Raw genomic sequence first — 21,715 nt, 5'->3', positions numbered from 1 at the left:
CCTCTCTCTCTGCCCCGATGCCCCCCCTCTCTCTCTACCCCGATGCCCCCCTCCCTCTCTCCCCCCCGATGCCCCCTCTCTCTCTCTCCCCCCCGATGCCCCCCTCTCTCTCTCTCCCCCCCGATGCCCCCTCTCTCTCTCTCTCCCCCCGATGCCCTCTCTCTCTCTCTCCCCCCGATGCCCTCTCTCTCTCTCTCTCCCCCCGATGCCCTCTCTCTCTCTCTCTCCCCCCGATGCCCCTTCTCTCTCTCTCTCTCTCCCCCCCGATGCCCTCTCTCTCTTTCTCTCTCCCCCCCGATGCCCTCTCTCTCTCTCTCTCTCTCCCCCCCGATGCCCCCTCTCTCTCTCTCTCTCTCCCCCCCGCTGCCCCCCTCTCTCTCCTCTCTCCCCCCGATGCCCCCTCTCTCTCTCTCCCCCCCGATGCCCCTCTCTCCTCTCTCCCCCCGGCCCCCTCTCTCTCTCTCTCTCCCCCCGATGCCCCTCTCTCTCTCTCTCCCCCCGATGCCCCCTCTCTCTCTCTCTCCCCCGATGCCCCCACTCTCTCTCTCTCCCCCCGATGCCCCCTCTCTCTCTCTCTCTCTCCCCCCGATCCCCCCTCTCTCTCTCTCCCCCGATGCCCCCTCTCTCTCTCTCCTCGATGCCCCCTCTCTCTCCCCCCCGATGCCCCCATCTCTATTCCCACCCGATGCCCCCCTCTCTCTCCCCCCGATGCCCCCCTCTCTCCCCCCATGCCCCCTCTCTCTCCCCGATGCCCCCTCTCTCTCTCTCCCCCGATGCCCCCTCTCTCTCTCTCCCCCGATGCCCCCTCTCTCTCTCTCCCCCGATGCCCCCTCTCTCTCTCTCCCCCGATGCCCCCTCTCTCTCCCCCTCCCCCGATGCCCCCTCTCTCTCCCCCCTCCCCTGATGCCCCCTCTCTCTCTCCCCCGATGCCCCCTCTCTCCCCCCCGATGCCCCCCTCTCTCCCTCCCCGATGCCCCTCACTCTCTCTCCCCCCCGATGCCCCCTCTCTCTCTCTCTCTCCCCCCGATGCCCCCTCTCTCTCTCTCTCCCCCCGATGCCCCCTCTCTCTCTCTCTCCCCCCGATGCCCCCTCTCTCTCTCTCTCCCCCCGATGCCCCCTCTCTCTCTCCCTCTCTCTCTCCTCGATGCCCCCTCTCTCTCCCCCGATGCCCCATCTCTATTCCCACCCCCGATGCCCCCCTCTCTCCCACCGATGCCCCCCTCTCTCTCCCCCGATGCCCCCCTCTCCCCCCGATGCCCCCCCTCTCTCTCTCCCCCCGATGCCCTCTCTCCCCACCCCCGATGCCCCCTCTCCCCCGATGCCCCCTCTCTCTCCCCTCGATGCCCCCCTCTCTCCCCCCCGATGCCCCCTCTCTCTCCCCCCCGATGCCCCATCTCTATTCCCACCCCGATGCCCCCCTCTCCTCCCCCCGATGCCCCCCTCTCTCTCCCCCGATGCCCCCCTCTCCCCCGATGCCCCCCCTCTCTCTCTCCCCCCGATGCCCTCTCTCCCCACCCCGATGCCCCTCTCCCCCGATGCCCCCTCTCTCTCCCCTCGATGCCCCCCTCTCTCCCCCCCGATGCCCCCCTCTCACCCCCCCCGATGCCCCCTCCTCTCCCCCCCGATTCCCCCTCTCTCTCCCCCCCGATGCCCCCTCACTCTCCCCCGCCCCCGATGCCCCCCTCTCTCCCCACCACCAATGCCCCCCTCTCTCCCCCCGATGCCCCCACTCTCTCTCCCCCGATGCCCCCCTCTCTCTCTCCCCCCGATGCCCCCTCTCTCTCTCCCCCGATGCCCCCTCTCTCTCTCCCACACCCCATGCCCCCCTCTCTCCCCCGATGCACCCTCTCTCTCTCCCCCCGATGCCCCCCCTCTCTCTCTACCCCGATGCCCCCCTCTCTCTCTCCCCCCCGATGCCCCCTCTCTCTCTCTCCCCCCGATGCCTCTCTCTCTTCTCTCTCTCTCTCTCTCTCCCCCCGATGCCCCCTCTCTCTCTCTCTCTCTCCCCCCGATGCCCCCTCTCTCTCTCTCTCCCCCACGATGCCCCCTCTCTCTCTCTCTCTCTCTCTCTCTCCCCCCCGCTGCCCCCCTCTCTCTCTCTCTCTCTCTCTCCCCCTGATGCCCCCTCTCTCTCTCTCTCTCTCTCTCTCTCTCTCTCCCCCCCGCTGCCCCCTCTCTCTCTCTCTCTCTCTCTCCCCCCGATGCCCCCTCTCTCTCTCTCCCCCCGATGCCTCTCTCTCTCTCTCTCTCTCTCTCTCCCCCCGATGCCCTCTCTCTCTCTCTCTCCCCCCGATGCCCTCTCTCTCTTTCTCTCTCCCCCCGATGCCCTCTCTCTCTCTCTCTCTCTCTCCCCCCCCGATGCCCCCTCTCTCTCTCTCTCTCTCTCCCCCCCGCTGCCCCCTCTCTCTCTCTCTCCCCCCGATGCCCCCTCTCTCTCTCTCTCCCCCCGATGCCCCCTCTCTCTCTCTCTCCCCCCGATGCCCCCACTCTCTCTCTCTCCCCCCGATGCCCCCTCTCTCTCTCTCTCTCTCTCTCCCCCGACCCCCTCTCTCTCTCTCTCCCCCCGATGCCCCCTCTCTCTCTCTCCTCGATGCCCCCTCTCTCTCCCCCCGATGCCCCCATCTCTATTCCCACCCCGATGCCCCCCTCTCTCTCCCCCCCGATGCCCCCCCCTCTCTCCCCCCGATGCCCCTCTCTCTCCCCCGATGCCCCCTCTCTCTCTCTCCCCGATGCCCCCTCTCTCTCTCTCCCCCGATGCCCCCCTCTCTCTCTCTCCCCCGATGCCCCCTCTCTCTCTCTCCCCCGATGCCCCCTCTCTCTCCCCCTCCCCCGATGCCCCCCTCTCTCTCCCCCTCCCCTGATGCCCCCTCTCTCTCTCCCCCGATGCCCCCTCTCTCCCCCCCGATGCCCCCCTCTCTCCCTCCCCGATGCCCCTCACTCTCTCTCCCCCCCGATGCCCCCCTCTCTCTCTCTCTCCCCCCCCGATGCCCCCTCTCTCTCTCTCTCCCCCCGATGCCCCCTCTCTCTCTCTCTCCCCCCCGATGCCCCCTCTCTCTCTCTCTCCCCCCGATGCCCCCTCTCTCTCCCTCTCTCTCTCCTCGATGCCCCCTCTCTCTCCCCCGATGCCCCCATCTCTATTCCCCACCCCGATGCCCCCCTCTCTCCCACCGATGCCCCCTCTCTCTCCCCCGATGCCCCCTCTCCCCGATGCCCCCCCTCTCTCTCTCCCCCCGATGCCCTCTCTCCCCACCCCCCGATGCCCCCTCTCCCCCGATGCCCCCTCTCTCTCCCCTCGATGCCCCCCTCTCTCCCCCCCGATGCCCCCTCTCTCTCCCCCCCGATGCCCCATCTCTATTCCCACCCCGATGCCCCCCTCTCTCCCCCGATGCCCCCCTCTCTCTCCCCCGATGCCCCCCTCTCCCCCGATGCCCCCCCTCTCTCTCTCCCCCCGATGCCCTCTCTCCCCACCCCCGATGCCCCCTCTCCCCCGATGCCCCCTCTCTCTCCCCTCGATGCCCCCCTCTCTCCCCCCCGATGCCCCCCTCTCACCCCCCCCGATGCCCCCCTCTCTCCCCCCCGATTCCCCCTCTCTCTCCCCCCCCGATGCCCCCTCACTCTCCCCCGCCCCCGATGCCCCCCTCTCTCCCCCACCACCAATGCCCCCCTCTCTCCCCCCGATGCCCCCCACTCTCTCTCCCCCCGATGCCCCCTCTCTCTCTCCCCCCCCGATGCCCCCTCTCTCTCTCCCCCGATGCCCCCTCTCTCTCTCCCCACACCCCATGCCCCCCTCTCTCCCCCGATGCACCCTCTCTCTCTCCCCCCGATGCCCCCCCCTCTCTCTCTACCCCGATGCCCCCCTCTCTCTCTCCCCCCCGATGCCCCTCTCTCTCTCTCCCCCCGATGCCTCTCTCTCTCTCTCTCTCTCTCCCCCCGATGCCCCCTCTCTCTCTCTCTCTCTCCCCCCGATGCCCCCTCTCTCTCTCTCTCCCCCCGATGCCCCCTCTCTCTCTCTCTCCCCCCGATGCCCCTCTCTCTCTCTCTCTCTCTCTCTCTCCCCCCCGCTGCCCCCTCTCTCTCTCTCTCTCTCTCTCTCTCCCCTGATGCCCCCTCTCTCTCTCTCTCTCTCTCTCTCTCTCTCTCCCCCCCGCTGCCCCCTCTCTCTCTCTCTCTCTCTCTCCCCCCGATGCCCCCTCTCTCTCTCTCCCCCCGATGCCTCTCTCTCTCTCTCTCTCTCTCTCTCTCCCCGATGCCCCCTCTCTCTCTCTCTCCCCCGCTGCCCCCCTCTCTCTCTCTCTCTCCCCCGATTCCCCCTCTCTCTCCCCCCCGATGCCCCCTCTCTCTCCCCCCGCCCCCGATGCCCCCCTCTCTCCCCACCCCCAATGCCCCCCCTCTCTCCCCCCGATGCCCCCACTCTCTCTCCCCCCGATGCCCCCTCTCTCTCTCCCCCGATGCCCCCTCTCTCTCTCCCCCGATGCCCCCTCTCTCTCTCTCTCCCCTGATGCCCCCTCTCTCTCTCCCCACACCCCATGCCCCCCCCTCTCTCCCCCGATGCACCCTCTCTCTCTCCCCCCGATGCCCCCCCTCTCTCTCTACCCCCGATGCCCCCCCTCTCTCTCTCCCCCCCGATGCCCCCTCTCTCTCTCCCCCCCGATGCCTCTCTCTCTCTCTCTCTTTCTCTCTCTCTCCCCCCAATGCCCCCTCTCTCTCTCTCTCTCCCCCCCCGATGCCCCCTCTCTCTCTCTCTCCCCCCGATGCCCCCTCTCTCTCTCTCTCTCTCTCTCTCCCCTCGATGCCCCCTCTCTCTCCCCCCGATGCCCCCATCTCTATTCCCACCCCGATGCCCCCCTCTCTCTCCCCCGATGCCCCCCCTCTCTCTCCCCACCCCCGATGCCCCCTCTCTCCCCACCCCAATGCCCCCCCTCTCTCCCCCCGATGCCCCCCACTCTCTCTCCCCCGATGCCCCCTCTCTCTGTCTCCCCCCCGATGCCCTCTCTCTCTCTCTCTCTCTCTCCCCCTGATGCCCCCTCTCTCTCTTCCCCCTGATGCCCCCTCTCTCTCCCCGATGGCCCCTCTCTCTCTCTCCCCCGATGCTGCCCTCTCTCCCCACCCCCGATGCCCCCCCTCTCTCTCCCCCCGATGCCCCCCCTCTCTCTCCCCCCGATGCCCCCTCTCTCTCCCCCCGATGCCCCCTCTCTCTCTCTCCCCGATGCCCCCCCCTCTCTCCCCCCCGATGCCCCCCCTCTCTCCCCCACCGATGCCCCCCCCTCTCCCCCACCGATGCCCCCCCCCTCTCCCCCGATGCCCCCTCTCTCTCTCTCCCCCGATGCCCCCTCTCTCTCTCCCCCGATGCCCCCCTCTCTCTCCCCGGATGCCCCCCTCTCTCTCCCCCGATGCCCCCCTCCCTCTCCCCCGATGCCCCCTCTCTCTGTCTCCCCCCCCGATGCCCCCCCTCTCTCTCTCTCTCTCTCACTCTCTCTCTCTCTCTCCCCCCCCGATGCCCCCACTCTCTCTCCCCCCCGATGCCCCCTCTCTCTCTCCCCCGATGCCCCCTCTCTCTCTCCCCACACCCCATGCCCCCCCCTCTCTCCCCCGATGCACCCTCTCTCTCTCCCCCCGATGCCCCCCCTCTCTCTCTACCCCGATGCCCCCCCTCTCTCTCCCCCCCGATGCCCCCTCTCTCTCTCTCCCCCCGATGCCCCTCTCTCTCTCTCTCTCCCCCCGATGCCCTCTCTCTCTCTCTCTCTCCCCCCCCCCCGCTGCCCCCTCTCTCTCTCTCCCCCCCGATGCCCCCCCCTCTCTCCCCCCCCGATGCTCCCCCTCTCTCCCCACCCCCGATGCCCCCCCTCTCTCTCCCCCCGATGCCCCCCCTCTCTCTCCCCCCCGATGCCCCCTCTCTCTCTCTCCCCCCGATGCCCCCTCTCTCTCCCCCTCCCCCGATGCCCCCCCTCTCTCTCCCCCGATGCCCCCCTCTCTCTCCCCCGATGCCCCCTCTCTCTCTACCCCGATGCCCCCCCTCTCTCTCCCCCCCCGATGCCCCCTCTCTCTCTCTCCCCCCGATGCCACTCTCTCTCTCTCTCTCCCCCCGATGCCCTCTCTCTCTCTCTCTCTCTCTCTCTCTCCCCCCCCCCGCTGCCCCCCTCTCTCTCTCTCCCCCCCCGATGCCCCCCCCTCTCTCCCCCCCCGATGCTCCCCTCTCTCCCCACCCCCGATGCCCCCCCTCTCTCTCCCCCCGATGCCCCCCCTCTCTCTCCCCCCGATGCCCCCCCTCTCTCTCTCCCCCCGATGCCCCCTCTCTCTCCCCCTCCCCCGATGCCCCCCTCTCTCTCTCTCCCCCCGATGCCCTCTCTCTCTCTCTCTCATCCCCCCCCCCCCCGCTGCCCCCTCTCTCTCTCTCCCCCCCCCGATGCCCCCCCCTCTCTCCCCCCCCGATGCCCCCCCTCTCTCCCCCCCCGATGCTCCCCTCTCTCCCCACCCCCGATGCCCCCCCTCTCTCTCCCCCCGATGCCCCCCCTCTCTCTCCCCCCGATGCCCCCTCTCTCTCTCTCCCCCCGATGCCCCCTCTCTCTCCCCCTCCCCCGATGCCCCCCCTCTCTCTCCCCCGATGCCCCCCTCTCTCTCCCCCGATGCCCCCTCTCTCTCTACCCCGATGCCCCCCCTCTCTCTCCCCCCCGATGCCCCCTCTCTCTCTCTCCCCCCGATGCCCCTCTCTCTCTCTCTCTCCCCCCGATGCCCTCTCTCTCTCTCTCTCTCTCTCTCTCTCCCCCCCCCGCTGCCCCCTCTCTCTCTCTCCCCCCCCGATGCCCCCCCTCTCTCCCCCCCCGATGCTCCCCTCTCTCCCCCACCCCGATGCCCCCCCCTCTCTCTCCCCCCGATGCCCCCCCTCTCTCTCCCCCCGATGCCCCCTCTCTCTCTCTCCCCCCCGATGCCCCCTCTCTCTCCCCCTCCCCCCGATGCCCCCCCTCTCTCTCCCCCGATGCCCCCTCTCTCTCTCCCCCGATGCCCCCCTCTCTCTCCCCCGATGCCCCCCCTCTCTCTCCCCCGATGCCCCCCTCTCTCTCCCCCGATGCCCCCTCTCTCTCTCCCCCGATGCCCCCTCTCTCTCTCCCCCGATGCCCCCTCCCTCTCCCCCGATGCCCCCTCTCTCTGTCTCCCCCCCGATGCCCCCCCTCTCTCTCTCTCTCTCTCTCTCTCTCCCCCTATGCCCCCTCTCTCTCCCCCCGATGCCCCCTCTCTCTGTCTCCCCCCCGATGCCCCCTCTCTCTGTCTCCCCCCCGATGCCCCCCCTCTCTCTCTCCCCCCGATGCCCCTCTCTCTCTCTCTCTCTCTCCGATGCCCCCCCCTCTCTCTCTCTCTCTCTCCCCCCAATGCCCCCCCTCTCTCTCTCTCTCTCTCTCTCCCCCCCCGATGCCCCCCTCTCTCTCTCTCTCCCCCCCCGATGCCCCCTCTCTCTCTCTCTCTCTCTCCCCCCTCCCCTCGATGCCCCCTCTCTCTCCCCCCCGATGCCCCCATCTCTATTCCCACCCCCGATGCCCCCCTCTCTCTCCCCCGATGCCCCCATCTCTCTCCCCCCGATGCCTGCCTCTCTCTCCCCACCCCCGATGCCCCCTCTCTCCCCACCCCAATGCCCCCCCTCTCTCCCCCCGATGCCCCCACTCTCTCTCCCCCGATGCCCCCCTCGCTCTGTCTCGCCCCCGATGCTCTCTCTCTCTCTCTCTCTCTCCCCCTGATGCCCCCCCTCTCTCTCCCCCCGATGCCCCTCTCTCTCCCCCCGATGCCCCCTCTCTCTCTCTCCCCCCGATGCCCCCCCTCTCTCTCCCCCCGATGCCCCCCTCTCTCCCCCCCGATGCCCCCCTCTCCCCCCGATGCCCCCTCTCTCTCTCTCCCCCGATGCCCCCTCTCTCTCTCTCCCCCGATGCCCCCTCTCTCTCCCCCGATTCCCCCTCTCTCTCCCCCGATGCCCCCTCTCTCTCTCCCCCGATGCCCCCCTCTCTCTCTCCCCCGATGCCCCCCCTCCCTCTCCCCCGATGCCCCCCTCCCTCTCCCCGATGCCCCCTCTCTCTGTCTCCCCCCCGATGCCCCCCCTCTCTCTCTCTCTCTCTCCCCCCCCCGATGCCCCCACTCTGTCTCCCCCCCGATGCCCCCTCTCTCTCTCCCCCGATGCCCCCCCTCTCTCTCTACCCCGATGCCCCCCCTCTCTCTCTCCCCCCCGATGCCCCCTCTCTCTCTCTCCCCCCGATGCCCCTCTCTCTCTCTCTCTCTCTCTCTCTCCCCCCAATGCCCTCTCTCTCTCTCTCTCTCTCTCCCCCCGATGCCCTCTCTCTCTCTCTCTCTCTCTCTCTCTCATCTCTCTCTCTCTCTCTCCCCCCCCCCGCTGCCCTCTCTCTCTCTCTCTCTCTCCCCCCCCGATGCCCCTCTCTCTCTCTCTCTCCCCCCGATGCCCTCTCTCTCTCTCTCTCTCTCTCCCCCCCCGCTGCCCCCTCTCTCTCTCTCCCCCCCCCCGATGCCCCCCCCTCTCTCTCCCCCGATGCCCCCCTCTCTCTCTCTCTCTCTCTCTCTCTCTCTCTCTCCCCCGATGCCCCCTCTCTCCCTCTCTCTCTCTCTCCCCCCCCGATGCCCCCTCTCTCTCTCTCTCCCCCCGATGCCCCCTCTCTCTCTCTCTCTCTCCTCGATGCCCCCCTCTCTCCCCCCCCCCGATGCCTGCCTCTCTCTCCCCACCCCCGATGCCCCCCTCTCTCCCCACCCCAATGCCCCCCCTCTCTCCCCCGATGCCCCCACTCTCTCTCCCCCGATGCCCTCTCTCTCTCTCTCTCCCCCTGATGCCCCCTCTCTCTCCCCGATGGCCCCTCTCTCTCCCCCCCCCGATGCTCCCCTCTCTCCCCACCCCCGATGCCCCCCCTCTCTCTCCCCCGATGCCCCCCCTCTCTCTCCCCCCGATGCCCCCTCTCTCTCTCTCCCCCCCGATGCCCCCCCTCTCTCTCTCCCCCGATGCCCCCTCTCTCTCCCCCTCCCCCGATGCCCCCCTCTCTCTCTCCCCCGATGCCCCCTCTCTCTCTCCCCCGATGCCCCCCTCTCTCTCCCCCGATGCCCCCCCCTCTCTCTCCCCCGATGCCCCACTCTCTCTCCCCCGATGCCCCCCTCTCTCTCTCCCCCGATGCCCCCTCTCTCTCTCCCCCGATGCCCCCTCTCTCTCTCCCCCGATGCCCCCTCCCTCTCCCCCGATGCCCCCTCTCTCTGTCTCCCCCCCGATGCCCCCCTCTCTCTCTCTCTCTCTCTCTCTCTCTCTCCCCCCTGATGCCCCCTCTCTCTCTCCCCCGATGCCCCCTCTCTCTCCCCCTATGCCCCCTCTCTCTCCCCCCGATGCCCCCTCTCTCTCCCCCCGATGCCCGCCTCTCTCTCCCCCGATGCCCGCCTCTCTCTCCCCACCCCCGATGCCCCCCTCTCTCCCCACCCCGATGCCCCCCCTCCTCCCGATGCCCCCTCTCTCTCCACCCCCCGATGCCCCCTCTCTCTCCCCCCGATGCCCCCTCTCTCTGTCTCCCCCCCGATGCCCCCTCTCTCTGTCTCCCCCCCGATGCCCCCCCCTCTCTCTCTCCCCCGATGCTCCCCTCTCTCTCTCTCTCTCTCTCCGATGCCCCCCCTCTCTCTCTCTCTCTCTCTCTCTCTCTCTCTCTCCCCCCAATGCCCCCTCTCTCTCTCTCTCTCTCTCTCTCCCCCCCCCGATGCCCCCCTCTCTCTCTCTCTCCCCCCCCGATGCCCCCTCTCTCTCTCTCTCTCTCCCTCGATGCCCCCTCTCTCTCCCCCCGATGCCCCCATCTCTATTCCCACCCCGATGCCCCCCTCTCTCTCCCCCGATGCCCCCCTCTCTCTCCCCCGATGCCTGCCTCTCTCTCCCCACCCCCGATGCCCCCTCTCTCCCCACCCCGATGCCCCCCCCTCTCTCTCTCCCCCGATGCCCCCTCTCTCTCCCCCTCCCCCGATGCCCCCTCTCTCTCTCCCCCGATGCCCCCTCTCTCTCTCCCCCGATGCCCCCCCTCTCTCTCCCCCGATGCCCCCCCTCTCTCTCCCCCGATGCCCCCCCTCTCTCTTCCCCCCGATGCCCCCCTCTCTCTCCCCCGATGCCCCCCTCTCTCTCTCCCCCGATGCCCCCTCTCTCTCTCCCCCGATGCCCCCTCTCTCTCTCCCCCGATGCCCCCTCCCTCTCCCCCGATGCCCCCCTCTCTCTGTCTCCCCCCCGATGCCCCCCCTCTCTCTCTCTCTCCCCCCCGATGCCCCCACTCTCTCTCCCCCCGATGCCCCCTCTCTCTCTCCCCCGATGCCCCCCCCTCTCTCTCTACCCCGATGCCCCCCTCTCTCTCTCCCCCCCGATGCCCCCTCTCTCTCTCTCCCCCCGATGCCCCCTCTCTCTCTCTCTCTCTCTCTCCCCCCGATGCCCTCTCTCTCTCTCTCTCTCTCCCTCTCTCTCTCTCTCTCTCTCTCCCCCCCCCCCGCTGCCCTCTCTCTCTCTCTCTCTCTCCCCCCCCGATGCCCCTCTCTCTCTCTCTCCCCCCGATGCCCTCTCTCTCTCTCTCTCTCCCCCCCCCCGCTGCCCCCTCTCTCTCTCTCCCCCCCCGATGCCCCTCCTCTCTCTCTCCCCCCGATGCCCCCCTCTCTCTCTCTCTCTCTCTCTCTCTCTCCCCCCGATGCCCCCTCTCTCCCTCTCTCTCTCTCTCCCCCCCCCGATGCCCCCTATCTCTCTCTCTCCCCCCGATGCCCCCTCTCTCTCTCTCTCTCTCTCCTCGATGCCCCCCTCTCTCTCCCCCGATGCCTGCCTCTCTCTCCCCACCCCCGATGCCCCCCTCTCTCCCCACCCCAATGCCCCCCTCTCTCCCCGATGCCCCCACTCTCTCTCCCCCGATGCCGTCTCTCTCTCTCTCTCCCCCTGATGCCCCCTCTCTCTCCCCGATGGCCCTCTCTCTCCCCCCCCGATGCTCCCCTCTCTCCCCACCCCCGATGCCCCCCCTCTCTCTCCCCCCGATGCCCCCCCTCTCTCTCCCCCCGATGCCCCCTCTCTCTCTCTCCCCCCGATGCCCCCCCTCTCTCTCTCCCCCGATGCCCCCTCTCTCTCCCCCCTCCCCCGATGCCCCCTCTCTCTCTCCCCCGATGCCCCCCCCTCTCTCCCCCGATGCCCCCCCTCTCTCTCCCCCGATGCCCCCCCTCTCTCTCCCCCCGATGCCCCCCTCTCTCTCCCCGATGCCCCCTCTCTCTCTCCCCCAATGCCCCCTCTCTCTCTCCCCGATGCCCCCTCCCTCTCCCCCGATGCCCCCTCTCTCTGTCTCCCCCCCGATGCCCCCCTCTCTCTCTCTCTCTCTCTCTCCCCCCTGATGCCCCCTCTCTCTCTCCCCCGATGCCCCCTCTCTCTCCCCCTATGCCCCCTCTCTCTCCCCCCGATGCCCCCTCTCTCTCCCCCCGATGCCCGCCTCTCTCTCCCCCGATGCCCCGCCTCTCTCTCCCCACCCCCGATGCCCCCCTCTCTCCCCACCCCGATGCCCCCCCTCCTCCCGATGCCCCCTCTCTCTCCACCCCCGATGCCCCCTCTCTCTCTCCCCGATGCCCCCTCTCTCTGTCTCCCCCCCGATGCCCCCTCTCTCTGTCTCCCCCCCGATGCCCCCCCTCTCTCTCTCCCCCGATGCCCCCCTCTCTCTCTCTCTCTCTCTCCGATGCCCCCCCCTCTCTCTCTCTCTCTCTCTCTCCCCCCAATGCCCCCTCTCTCTCTCTCTCTCTCTCTCCCCCCCCGATGCCCCCTCTCTCTCTCTCTCCCCCCCCGATGCCCCCCTCTCTCTCTCTCTCTCTCCCCTCGATGCCCCCTCTCTCTCCCCCCCGATGCCCCCATCTCTATTCCCACCCCGATGCCCCCCTCTCTCTCCCCCGATGCCCCCCTCTCTCTCCCCCGATGCCTGCCTCTCTCTCCCACCCCCCGATGCCCCCTCTCTCCCCACCCCGATGCCCCCCTCTCTCTCTCCCCCGATGCCCCCTCTCTCTCCCCCTCCCCCGATGCCCCCTCTCTCTCTCCCCCGATGCCCCCCCCTCTCTCTCCCCGATGCCCCCCCCTCTCTCTCCCCGATGCCCCCCTCTCTCTCCCCCGATGCCCCCCTCTCTCTCCCCCGATGCCCCCTCTCTCTCTCCCCCGATGCCCCCTCTCTCTCTCCCCCGATGCCCCCTCCCTCTCCCCCGATGCCCCCTCTCTCTGTCTCCCCCCCGATGCCCCTCTCTCTCTCTCTCTCTCTCTCTCTCTCTCTCTCTCTCTCCCCCTGATGCCCCCTCTCTCTCTCCCCCGATGCCCCCTCTCTCTCCCCTATGCCCCCTCTCTCTCCCCCCGATGCCCCCTCTCTCTCCCCCCGATGCCCGCCTCTCTCTCCCCCGATGCCCGCCTCTCTCTCCCCACCCCCGATGCCCCCCTCTCTCCCCACCCCGATGCCCCCCCTCCTCCCGATGCCCCCCTCTCTCTCCACCCCCGATGCCCCCTCTCTCTCCCCCCGATGCCCCCTCTCTCTGTCTCCCCCCCGATGCCCCCTCTCTCTGTCTCCCCCCCGATGCCCCCCCTCTCTCTCTCCCCCGATGCCCCCCTCTCTCTCTCTCTCTCTCTCCGATGCCCCCCCTCTCTCTCTCTCTCTCTCTCTCTCTCTCTCTCCCCCCAATGCCCCCTCTCTCTCTCTCTCTCTCTCTCTCCCCCCCGATGCCCCCTCTCTCTCTCTCTCCCCCCCCGATGCCCCCTCTCTCTCTCTCTCTCTCCCCTCGATGCCCCCTCTCTCTCCCCCCGATGCCCCCATCTCTATTCCCACCCCGATGCCCCCCCTCTCTCCCCCGATGCCCCCCTCTCTCTCCCCCCGATGCCTGCCTCTCTCTCCCACACCCCCGATGCCCCCTCTCTCCCCACCCCAATGCCCCCCCTCTCTCCCCCCGATGCCCCCACTCTCTCTCCCCCGATGCCCCCCTCTCTCTGTCTCGCCCCCGATGCTCTCTCTCTCTCTCTCTCTCTCTCCCCCTGATGCCCCCTCTCTCTCTCCCCTGATGCCCCCTCTCTCTCCCCGATGGCCCCTCTCTCTCTCTCTCCCCGATGCTGCCCTCTCTCCCCACCCCCGATGCCCCCCCTCTCTCTCCCCCCGATGCCCCCTCTCTCTCCCCCCGATGCCCCCTCTCTCTCTCTCCCCCGATGCCCCCCCCTCTCTCTCCCCCCGATGCCCCCCTCTCTCCCCCCGATGCCCCCCCTCTCCCCCCGATGCCCCCTCTCTCTCTCTCCCCCGATGCCCCCTCTCTCTCTCTCCCCCGATGCCCCCTCTCTCTCCCCCTCCCCCCGATGCCCCCTCTCTCTCCCCCGATGCCCCCTCTCTCTCCCCCGATGCCCCCTCTCTCTCCCCTCGATGCCCGCCTTTATCTCTCACCCGATGCCCCCCTCCCTCTCCCCCGATGCCCCTCCCTCTCCCCCGATGCCCCCTCTCTCTGTCTCCCCCCCCGATGCCCCCCTCTCTCTCTCTCTCTCTCCCCCCCGATGCCCCCACTCTCTCTCCCCCCGATGCCCCCTCTCTCTCTCCCCCGATGCCCCCTCTCTCTCTCCCCACACCCCATGCCCCCCCTCTCTCCCCCGATGCACCCTCTCTCTCTCCCCCCGATGCCCCCCCTCTCTCTCTACCCCGATGCCCCCCTCTCTCTCTCCCCCCCGATGCCCCCTCTCTCTCTCTCCCCCCGATGCCCCCTCTCTCTCTCTCCCCCCGATGCCCCTCTCTCTCTCTCTCTCTCCCCCCGATGCCCTCTCTCTCTCTCTCTCTCTCTCTCTCTCTCTCCCCCCCCCCCGCTGCCCTCTCTCTCTCTCTCCCCCCCCGATGCCCCCTCTCTCTCTCTCCCCCCGATGCCCCCCTCTCTCTCTCTCTCTCTCCCCCGATGCCCCCTCTCTCTCTCTCTCTCTCTCTCCCCCCGATGCCCCCTCTCTCTCTCTCTCTCTCTCTCCCCCCGATGCCCCCTCTCTCTCTCTCTCCTCGATGCCCCCCTCTCTCTCCCCCGATGCCTGCCTCTCTCTCCCCACCCCCGATGCCCCCCTCTCTCCCCACCCCAATGCCCCCCCTCTCTCCCCCGATGCCCCCACTCTCTCTCCCCCTGATGCCCCCTCTCTCTCCCCAATGGCCCCTCTCTCTCCCCCCCCGATGCTCCCCTCTCTCCCCACCCCCGATGCCCCCCTCTCTCCCCCCGATGCCCCCCCTCTCTCTCCCCCCGATGCCCCCTCTCTCTCCCCCGATGCCCCCCCTCTCTCTCCCCCCGATGCCCCCCCTCTCTCTCCCCCCGATGCCCCCTCTCTCTCTCTCCCCCCGATGCCCCCTCTCTCTCCCTCCCCCGATGCCCCCTCTCTCTCCCCCTCCCCCGATGCCCCCTCTCTCTCCCCCTCCCCCGATGCCCCCTCTCTCTCTCCCCCGATGCCCCCTCTCTCTCTCCCCCGATGCCCCCTCTCTCTCCCCCGATGCCCCCCTCTCTCTCCCCCGATGCCCCCCCTCTCTCTCCCCCGATGCCCCCCTCTCTCTCTCCCGATGCCCCCTCCCTCTCCCCCGATGCCCCCTCCCTCTGTCTCCCCCCCGATGCCTCTCTCTCTCTCTCTCTCTCTCTCTCCCCCCCCGATACCCCCTCTCTCTCCCCCTCCCTCGATGCCCGCCTCTCTCTCCCCCGATGCCCGCCTCTCTCTCCCCCCTATGCCCCCTCTCTCTCCCCCCGATGCCCGCCTCTCTCTCCCCCGATGCCCGCCTCTCTCTCCCCACCCCCGATGCCCCCCTCTCTCCCCACCCCCGATGCCCCCCTCTCTCCCCACCCCCGATGCCCCCCTCCCCCCGATGCCCCCTCTCTCTCCACCCCCGATGCCCCCTCTCTCTCCCCCCGATGCCCCCTCTCTCTGTCTCCCCCCCGATGCCCCCGCTCTCTGTCTCCCCCCCGATGCCCCCCCTCTCTCTCTCTCTCTCTCTCTCTCTCCCCCTGATGCCCCCTCTCTCTCCCCGATGCTCCCCTCTCTCCCCACCCCCGATGCCCCCTCTCTCTCTCCCCCGATGCACCCTCTCTCTCTCCACCCCGATGCCCCACCTCTCTCCCCACCCCCGATGCCCCTCTCTCTCTCTCTCCGATGCCCCCCTCTCTATCCCCACCCCCGATGCCCCCTCTCTCTCTCCCCAATGCCCCACCTCTCTCTCCACCCCGATGCCCCCCTCTCCCCACCCCATGCCCCCCCTCTCCCCACCCCCGATGCCCCCTCTCTCTCTCCCCCGATGCCCCCTCTCTCTCCCCGATGCCCCCCTCTCTCTCTCCCCGATGCCCCCTCTCTCTCTCCCCCCGATGCCCCCCTCTCTCTCTTCCCCCGATGCCCCCCTCTCTCCCCACCCCCAATGCCCCCCTCTCTCCCCACCCCCAATGCCCCCCTGTCTCTCCCCACCCCCAATGCCCCCCCTCTTTCTCCCCCGATACCCCCTCCCTCTCTCTCCCCCCCGATGCCCCCTCTCTCTCCCCTCCCGATGCCCCCTCCCTCTCTCTCTCCCCGATGCCCCCTCTCTCTCCCCCGATGCCCCTCTCTCCCCCGATGCCCCTCCCTCTCTCTCCCCCGATGCCCCTCCCTCTCTCTCCCCCCGATGCCCCCTCCATCTCTCTCTCCCCCGATGCCCCCATCTCTCTCTCTCCCCGATGCCCCCATCTCTCTCCCCCCCGATGCCCCGTCCATCTCTCTCCCCCCCGATGCCCCCCCTCTCTCTCCCCCGATACCCCCTCTCCCCCAATGCCCCCCCCCACCCCACCCCCGGTGCCTACCTGCGCGGGGGAGGCTGCCCTGGATTTCCTCGATCTCTGCCGGTTCCATGCACACTCCGTGCCCGTGGAGGAGGGAGTGTAGCGGCCGCTCGCAGCCCCTCCGGGGGAAGCAGCGGAGCCCGGAGCCGCAGCGCGGGGTGTAGACCCCACAGCGGCGGCCCTTGGCCAGGGCACAGGTCCCGCAGCAGCCGCAGCCCGGCTCCCGGACCAGCTCCTGGCAGCCGGGGGGTAATTTACAACCGGCCCGCTTCTCCTCGGAGCACGGGGCACAGCGGACAGGCCGCTCCGGTAACGGCGGCTCCGACACGGTCACCGTGAGCAGTGCCCAGGCGGCGCTCAGTAACAGCACCGGGAGCCGGGGGGGAGGCATCGGGAGGAGGGCGCGGGGGGGACGCGGGCAGCGGCAGCGGGGTCCCTGAAGCAGGCTCCGAGTCCGCGGAGCAGCCGCCGCCAGCAGCTACTTTATAACCGGCCGGAGACACGCCCCCAGCCCGTCCCGGGGAGAGACACACACCCCACCCCCCCAGACACCCCCCCACACACACACCCCACCCCCACACACACTCCACCCCCCCAGACACCCCCCACGCCCCCATCACCCCCCCCACACACACACACCCCACCCCCCACACACACCCCCACACACACACACCCCACCCCCCACACACACCCCCCACCCCCCCAGACACCCCCCACGCCCCCACTCACCCCCCACACACACACACCCCACCCCCCACACACACCCCCACACACACACCCCACCCCCCACACACACCCCCCACCCCCACTCACCCCCCCACACACACACACCCCACCCCCCACACACACCCCCCACCCACACACACCCCCCATGCCCCCACTCACCCCCCCACACACACACACACCCCAACCCCCCAGACATACCCCCACACACACACCCCACCCCCCACACACCCCCACGCCCCCACTCAAACCCCCACACACACACACACCCCCCACACCGCCACATACACCCCCCACGCCCCCACTCACCCCCCACACACACACCCCCACTCACCCCCACACAAACACCCCCACTCACCCCCCACCCACAACACACACACCCCCCACACACACACCCCCACCCCCCCACTCAACCCCCCACACACACCCACACCCCCCACACACACCCCCCCATCCCCCACTCACCCACCACACACACCGGCCCACCCCCCACTCACCCCCACTCAGCCCCACCCCCCACACACAACCCCACCCCCCCCACACACATCCCCCACCCCCCACTCACCTCCACACACACCCCCACCCCTCCACTCACCCACCCCTCCACTCACCCACCCACACCCCCCCCCAACCCCCCACATACAGCCCCCCACCACCCCCCTCCCCCCCACACACATGCCCACCCCCCACTCACCCCCCAACACTCACCACACCCACCCCCCCCACACACACACACACCCCCACACAACCTCATTCCCCACTCACCCCCCACCCCCCCACTCACCCCCCACACACACACCGCCCCACCTCCTCACTCACCCCCCCCACTCAACCCCCAACCCCCAAAACACACAACCCCACACACACACCCCCACCCCCCACTCACCCCCCCACTCACCCCCACACACACACCCCCCACCCCACCACTCACCCCACAACACACACCCCACCCCCCACTCAGCCCCCAACCCCCAACACAAAACCCCACACACACACCCCCCCACCCCCCAACACACACACCTCCCACACCGCCACATACACCCCCCACCCCCCACTCACCCCACCACACACCCACCCACTCACCCCTTCACCTCCCCACTCACCCCCACACACACACCCCCACTCACCCCCTCACTCACCCACCCAACACTCACCCCCCCCACCCAACACACACACCCCCCCACACACACCCCCACCCCCCACTCACCCCCCCCACTCCCCACTCACCCCCTCACTCACCCACCCAACACTCACCCCCCACCCCAACACACACACACCCCCACACACACTCCCACCCCCCACTCAACGCCCCCACTCCCCACTCACCCCACAACACACACCCCACCCCCCGCTCAACCCCCACACACAACCACCCACACGCCCCCACCCCAACACTCACCCCCCCAACACTCACCCCCCACACCCCCACACACACACCCCCAACACACACACCCCCTACACTCCCACACACACACCCCCACACCCACACACTCACCCCCACACAAATTCCCCCCCAAACACACACTCACCCACACGCACCCACTCACCCCATCCCCACACACACACCCTCACCCACACACACTCCCCCCACCCCCCACTCACACCCGTTCACCCCACACACACTCCCCCCTGCCCACACCCACATACACTCCCCCCACCCCCACACACAAACACACCCCCACTCCCACACTCACACTCCCCCACAAATACAATCCCCCCACCCCCCACGCACAACCCCACACCCCCACACACACACTTACCCCCACCCCGCAACACTCCCTGGGGAGGGACACACACTCACACCCAACACCCCCACACTTCCCCAGGGGGGACACACACACACCCACCCCCCACCCCCAACTGCCCCACATTCCCCGGGGGGAGACACACACTCACACCCACCCACCCCACCATCAACCACCCCCACAATCCCCGGGGTGTGCTGCCAGGGTGGGGTGTGGGGTTGTGCTGCCGGGTGTGGGGTGGGGGATGTGCTGCCGGGTGTGGGGTGGGGGATGTGCTGCCGGGTGTGGGGTTGGGGAGGTGGGGGATGTGCTGCAGGGTGTGGGGTGGGGGATGTGCTGCCGGGTGTGGGATGGGGGGGTTGTGCTGCCGGGGGTGGGGTGGGGGGGGCGTTGTGCTGTCCGGTGTGGGGTGGGTGTGTGTTTAAGTCTCCGGGAGTTACACACACACATTCCTGGGGGGGCTCAGACAATGGGAAATGTAGGGGTGGTGAAGCCCCGGTACCCCACCCCGTCCCTCCCGTTCCATTCTCTCCCCCTTCCCCTAGCCCTCTCACTCTGTCCTACCGCCCCCACCCTCAGTACTGCCCCTGTAACCTCCCCCCACTTTACTTTCACCTCCACCACACACACATGTCCGCTCTCTGCCCCATTATTATGGTTAGTTGTCCTATAACATGCCCCGTCCAAGCACTACCTCCTGCCCGAATACCTGGGGTGTGGGGGGGGGGGGGCACAGGAAGGGCACTGGGGAATTGCCAGCACCATCCGCCCCCCCTCCCCATGCAAAGGGGGCGGGTGCTTCAGCTTCGAGGCTGCAGTATTTCTCGCTGAAACTCCCACACCGTCTGCTGCAGGTTGGGGCGACTCGCCCTGTCCACCTCATCCCAACAAAAAACATCAAACGCTAAACTGTAACTTTCCCAAAACACGTGCATTCAGACGGAAACCCACCAGCAAATGGATGTTGGGAATATCTCTGGGAACTAGCGACAACCACTTCCATCCAAAATAGGACCAAGTTACAAAAAGACTTATTTCCACCATTCTTCGCGAATACTTGCTCAGTTCGAAAATAAAGGTGTAAAACCGAAAGAAATGCTCATGCTGCAAACCACCAACAAAAACTGAAGTCGCTGGAAAAGCGTTCGGCGGCATCTGAGGAAGGGTCACCGGACCCGAAACGTTAACTGCGTTTTTTTCTTCACAGATGCTGCCAGCAACTGAGCTTTTCCAGCAGCTTCTGTGTTTGTTTGAACCTGAAGGTGTGTCTGATTTAGAGTTAGACTGGTAAATGCGCTCACTCCCACGCTCCCATAATTTGTTTCATGAGAAAACATCATGTCAACCTGCTAAAGAAATCCCCTTTTTTTCATTTCAATTATCAGAAATTGGATAAATTGCTAAACTTCTCAAGATCAAACACAAAGTTGCTGGAAAAGCTCAGCAGGCCTGGCAGCATCTGTGAAGAAAAAAAAAGTTAACGTTTCGGGTCCAGTGATCCTTCCTCAGAACTGGACCTGAAACGCGAACTCTTTTCCTTCACAGATGCCGTCAGACCTGCTGAGCTTTTCCAGCAACTTTGTTTTTGTTCCTGATTTACAGCATCCACAGTTCTTTGAGTTTTTATTTAAACTTCTCAAGGTTCTTGATTCTTTTAGTTCCTTAATTCCATTTGGGAAATCAGGTTTGAAAATGAATTGAACATTGACAGGGCTATCAATGCCAAATGAGTAAATCCAGTAGATATCTGGGCAGGATTCTCAAACTAAGCTGGGGAAAACATATTTCTCCACAAGTGAGTTTCTCGATCCACACATTCTACAAACTGATCAGCCAATAGCTGTAGAGAATTTGGGAGGGCAGTCAGAGGCAGGCTGGCACAGTGGCTCAGTGGTAAGCACTGCAGCCTCACAGCGCCAGCAAACCAAGTTTGCTTCCAGCCTCAGGTGACTGTCTGTATGGAGTTTGCACGTTCTCCCTGTATCTGTATGCATTTCTTCCAATGTTCCAATTTTCTCCCACACTCCAAAGACATGCAGGTTAGGTGAATTGGGCATGGGAATTACAGGGGGAGTGGATCTGTTTCTGCAGGTCAGGATGGGCTGAAGGTCCTCCTTCCAAATGGTAGAGATTCTATTCTATGATCCTACAACTGACCACCCAGAGGATTAGCGAGACGGAGGCAGGATAACACTCAAGCTGGGATTTGGTGCTGAAGGAGTAAGAATAACACTGCTTCTTGGAGGAGAACCTTAGGGAACACTGTGCAGGCAGGTGAGGATCGTAAGGATTTCAATAGTCACTGAGGTTCTGTAAGCCACATGAGTGTTGCCTCCCGAGTGCCAGAGAAAAGGGCATCACTGAGATGGTGCAGTACACCTGCAAGCAGAGGGAACCTCCCATAAGGACTAACAGTGAAAAGATGGAGGATATCTGTCCAATTATCAGGAGAAAGTGAAGTAGCAGGATTTCAGGGTTGATTGCTGCCAGCTGCAGGCATTTCGAGAAATATGGTTAACATGTTGTCTGGAGATATGAAGCAGGAGGAAGGATTTCAGATTCTTGGGGCATTGGAACCATTTTGAGGGGAGGGACAACACTTCAAGTTGAGTAGATTGCATGCCAACATAACTGAGACCAACTAACTAATAATCTCGTTGGTTTACTAGTTTAAAAGGTAAAGACTTGTTAGTGTTGGATAAAGGTTTACGAGTGTTGTGAGGGAGGGCTGTTTTGAGGTGACCACAAATATGAAACATTAGAAGGGAAAGAAGGAATGCATAGGACTGGGAGAGATACATGGCATAAAAATAAAGAACAGTTCAGAAATAGGAGAGATCATCAGGAGGAAATGTAAAGTGGCTGAAGGTTGATTTGGAGTCAGCGTATGGAAAGGCACAGATTGGTAAATAGGTTGGTGAGCTGTAGACACAAATCACCACTTTGGGGTATGACATAGTGGCAGTAATGGAGACCAGGCTCAAAGATGGAGATTATTAGAGACTAAATATTCTTGGCTATAAAGTGTTCAGGGAAGATTGATAAGGAAAAGGAAGCAGAGGGTAGCAGTATTGATCAAATAAACTACCTCAATAGCAAAATGTATGCTTTGAGCTATTCTCTTCTGTAGGAAGGAGAGTCTGTTGCTGCGATCACATCCAGCTTTGGTTGTTTCTAGGGGAGTCGCCAGAAATGAATACATCAGAAAAGCACTATCAATAGTTACTGAAGCAATGGATTCTTGCCCTCCTCTGAAACTTTGCACAGACAATAGTGTATTTCAGGGATCAAATTAACATGATCGCAGTCTAGGTTGAGCTAGTAGCAGCATGATAGCAGAGAAGGGCAGATATTCCTGAAATATTTACCTTTATTTCACAGGATATTTTTCTCAGTGCAGAAGGAAGCTGTACTGGATCTAGCTATTGGGAATAAATTGTGATGAATGGATCATGTTTCAT

The 21,715-nt window shown here is 66.2% G+C and overlaps 1 protein-coding gene across 1 annotated transcript in view; it reads right to left on the bottom strand.

Moving 5' to 3' along the window:
• LOC125466245 (insulin-like growth factor-binding protein 4) overlaps positions 1–16,275 on the bottom strand; it is a 75,502-nt gene extending 59,227 nt beyond the window's left edge. The window contains exon 1 of the mRNA XM_048560525.2: positions 15,808–16,275. Coding sequence (XP_048416482.1) covers positions 15,808–16,177 — 370 coding nt within the window. The 5' untranslated portion in view covers positions 16,178–16,275. The remainder of the gene's footprint in view (positions 1–15,807) is intronic.
• Between the last annotated feature and the right edge of the window lie 5,440 nt (positions 16,276–21,715).

This window comes from Stegostoma tigrinum, chromosome 31 (assembly GCF_030684315.1).
Source record: "Stegostoma tigrinum isolate sSteTig4 chromosome 31, sSteTig4.hap1, whole genome shotgun sequence".
Taxonomy (NCBI): Eukaryota; Metazoa; Chordata; class Chondrichthyes; order Orectolobiformes; family Stegostomatidae; genus Stegostoma; species Stegostoma tigrinum.
This window is presented reverse-complemented; position numbering and strand designations above follow the sequence as displayed.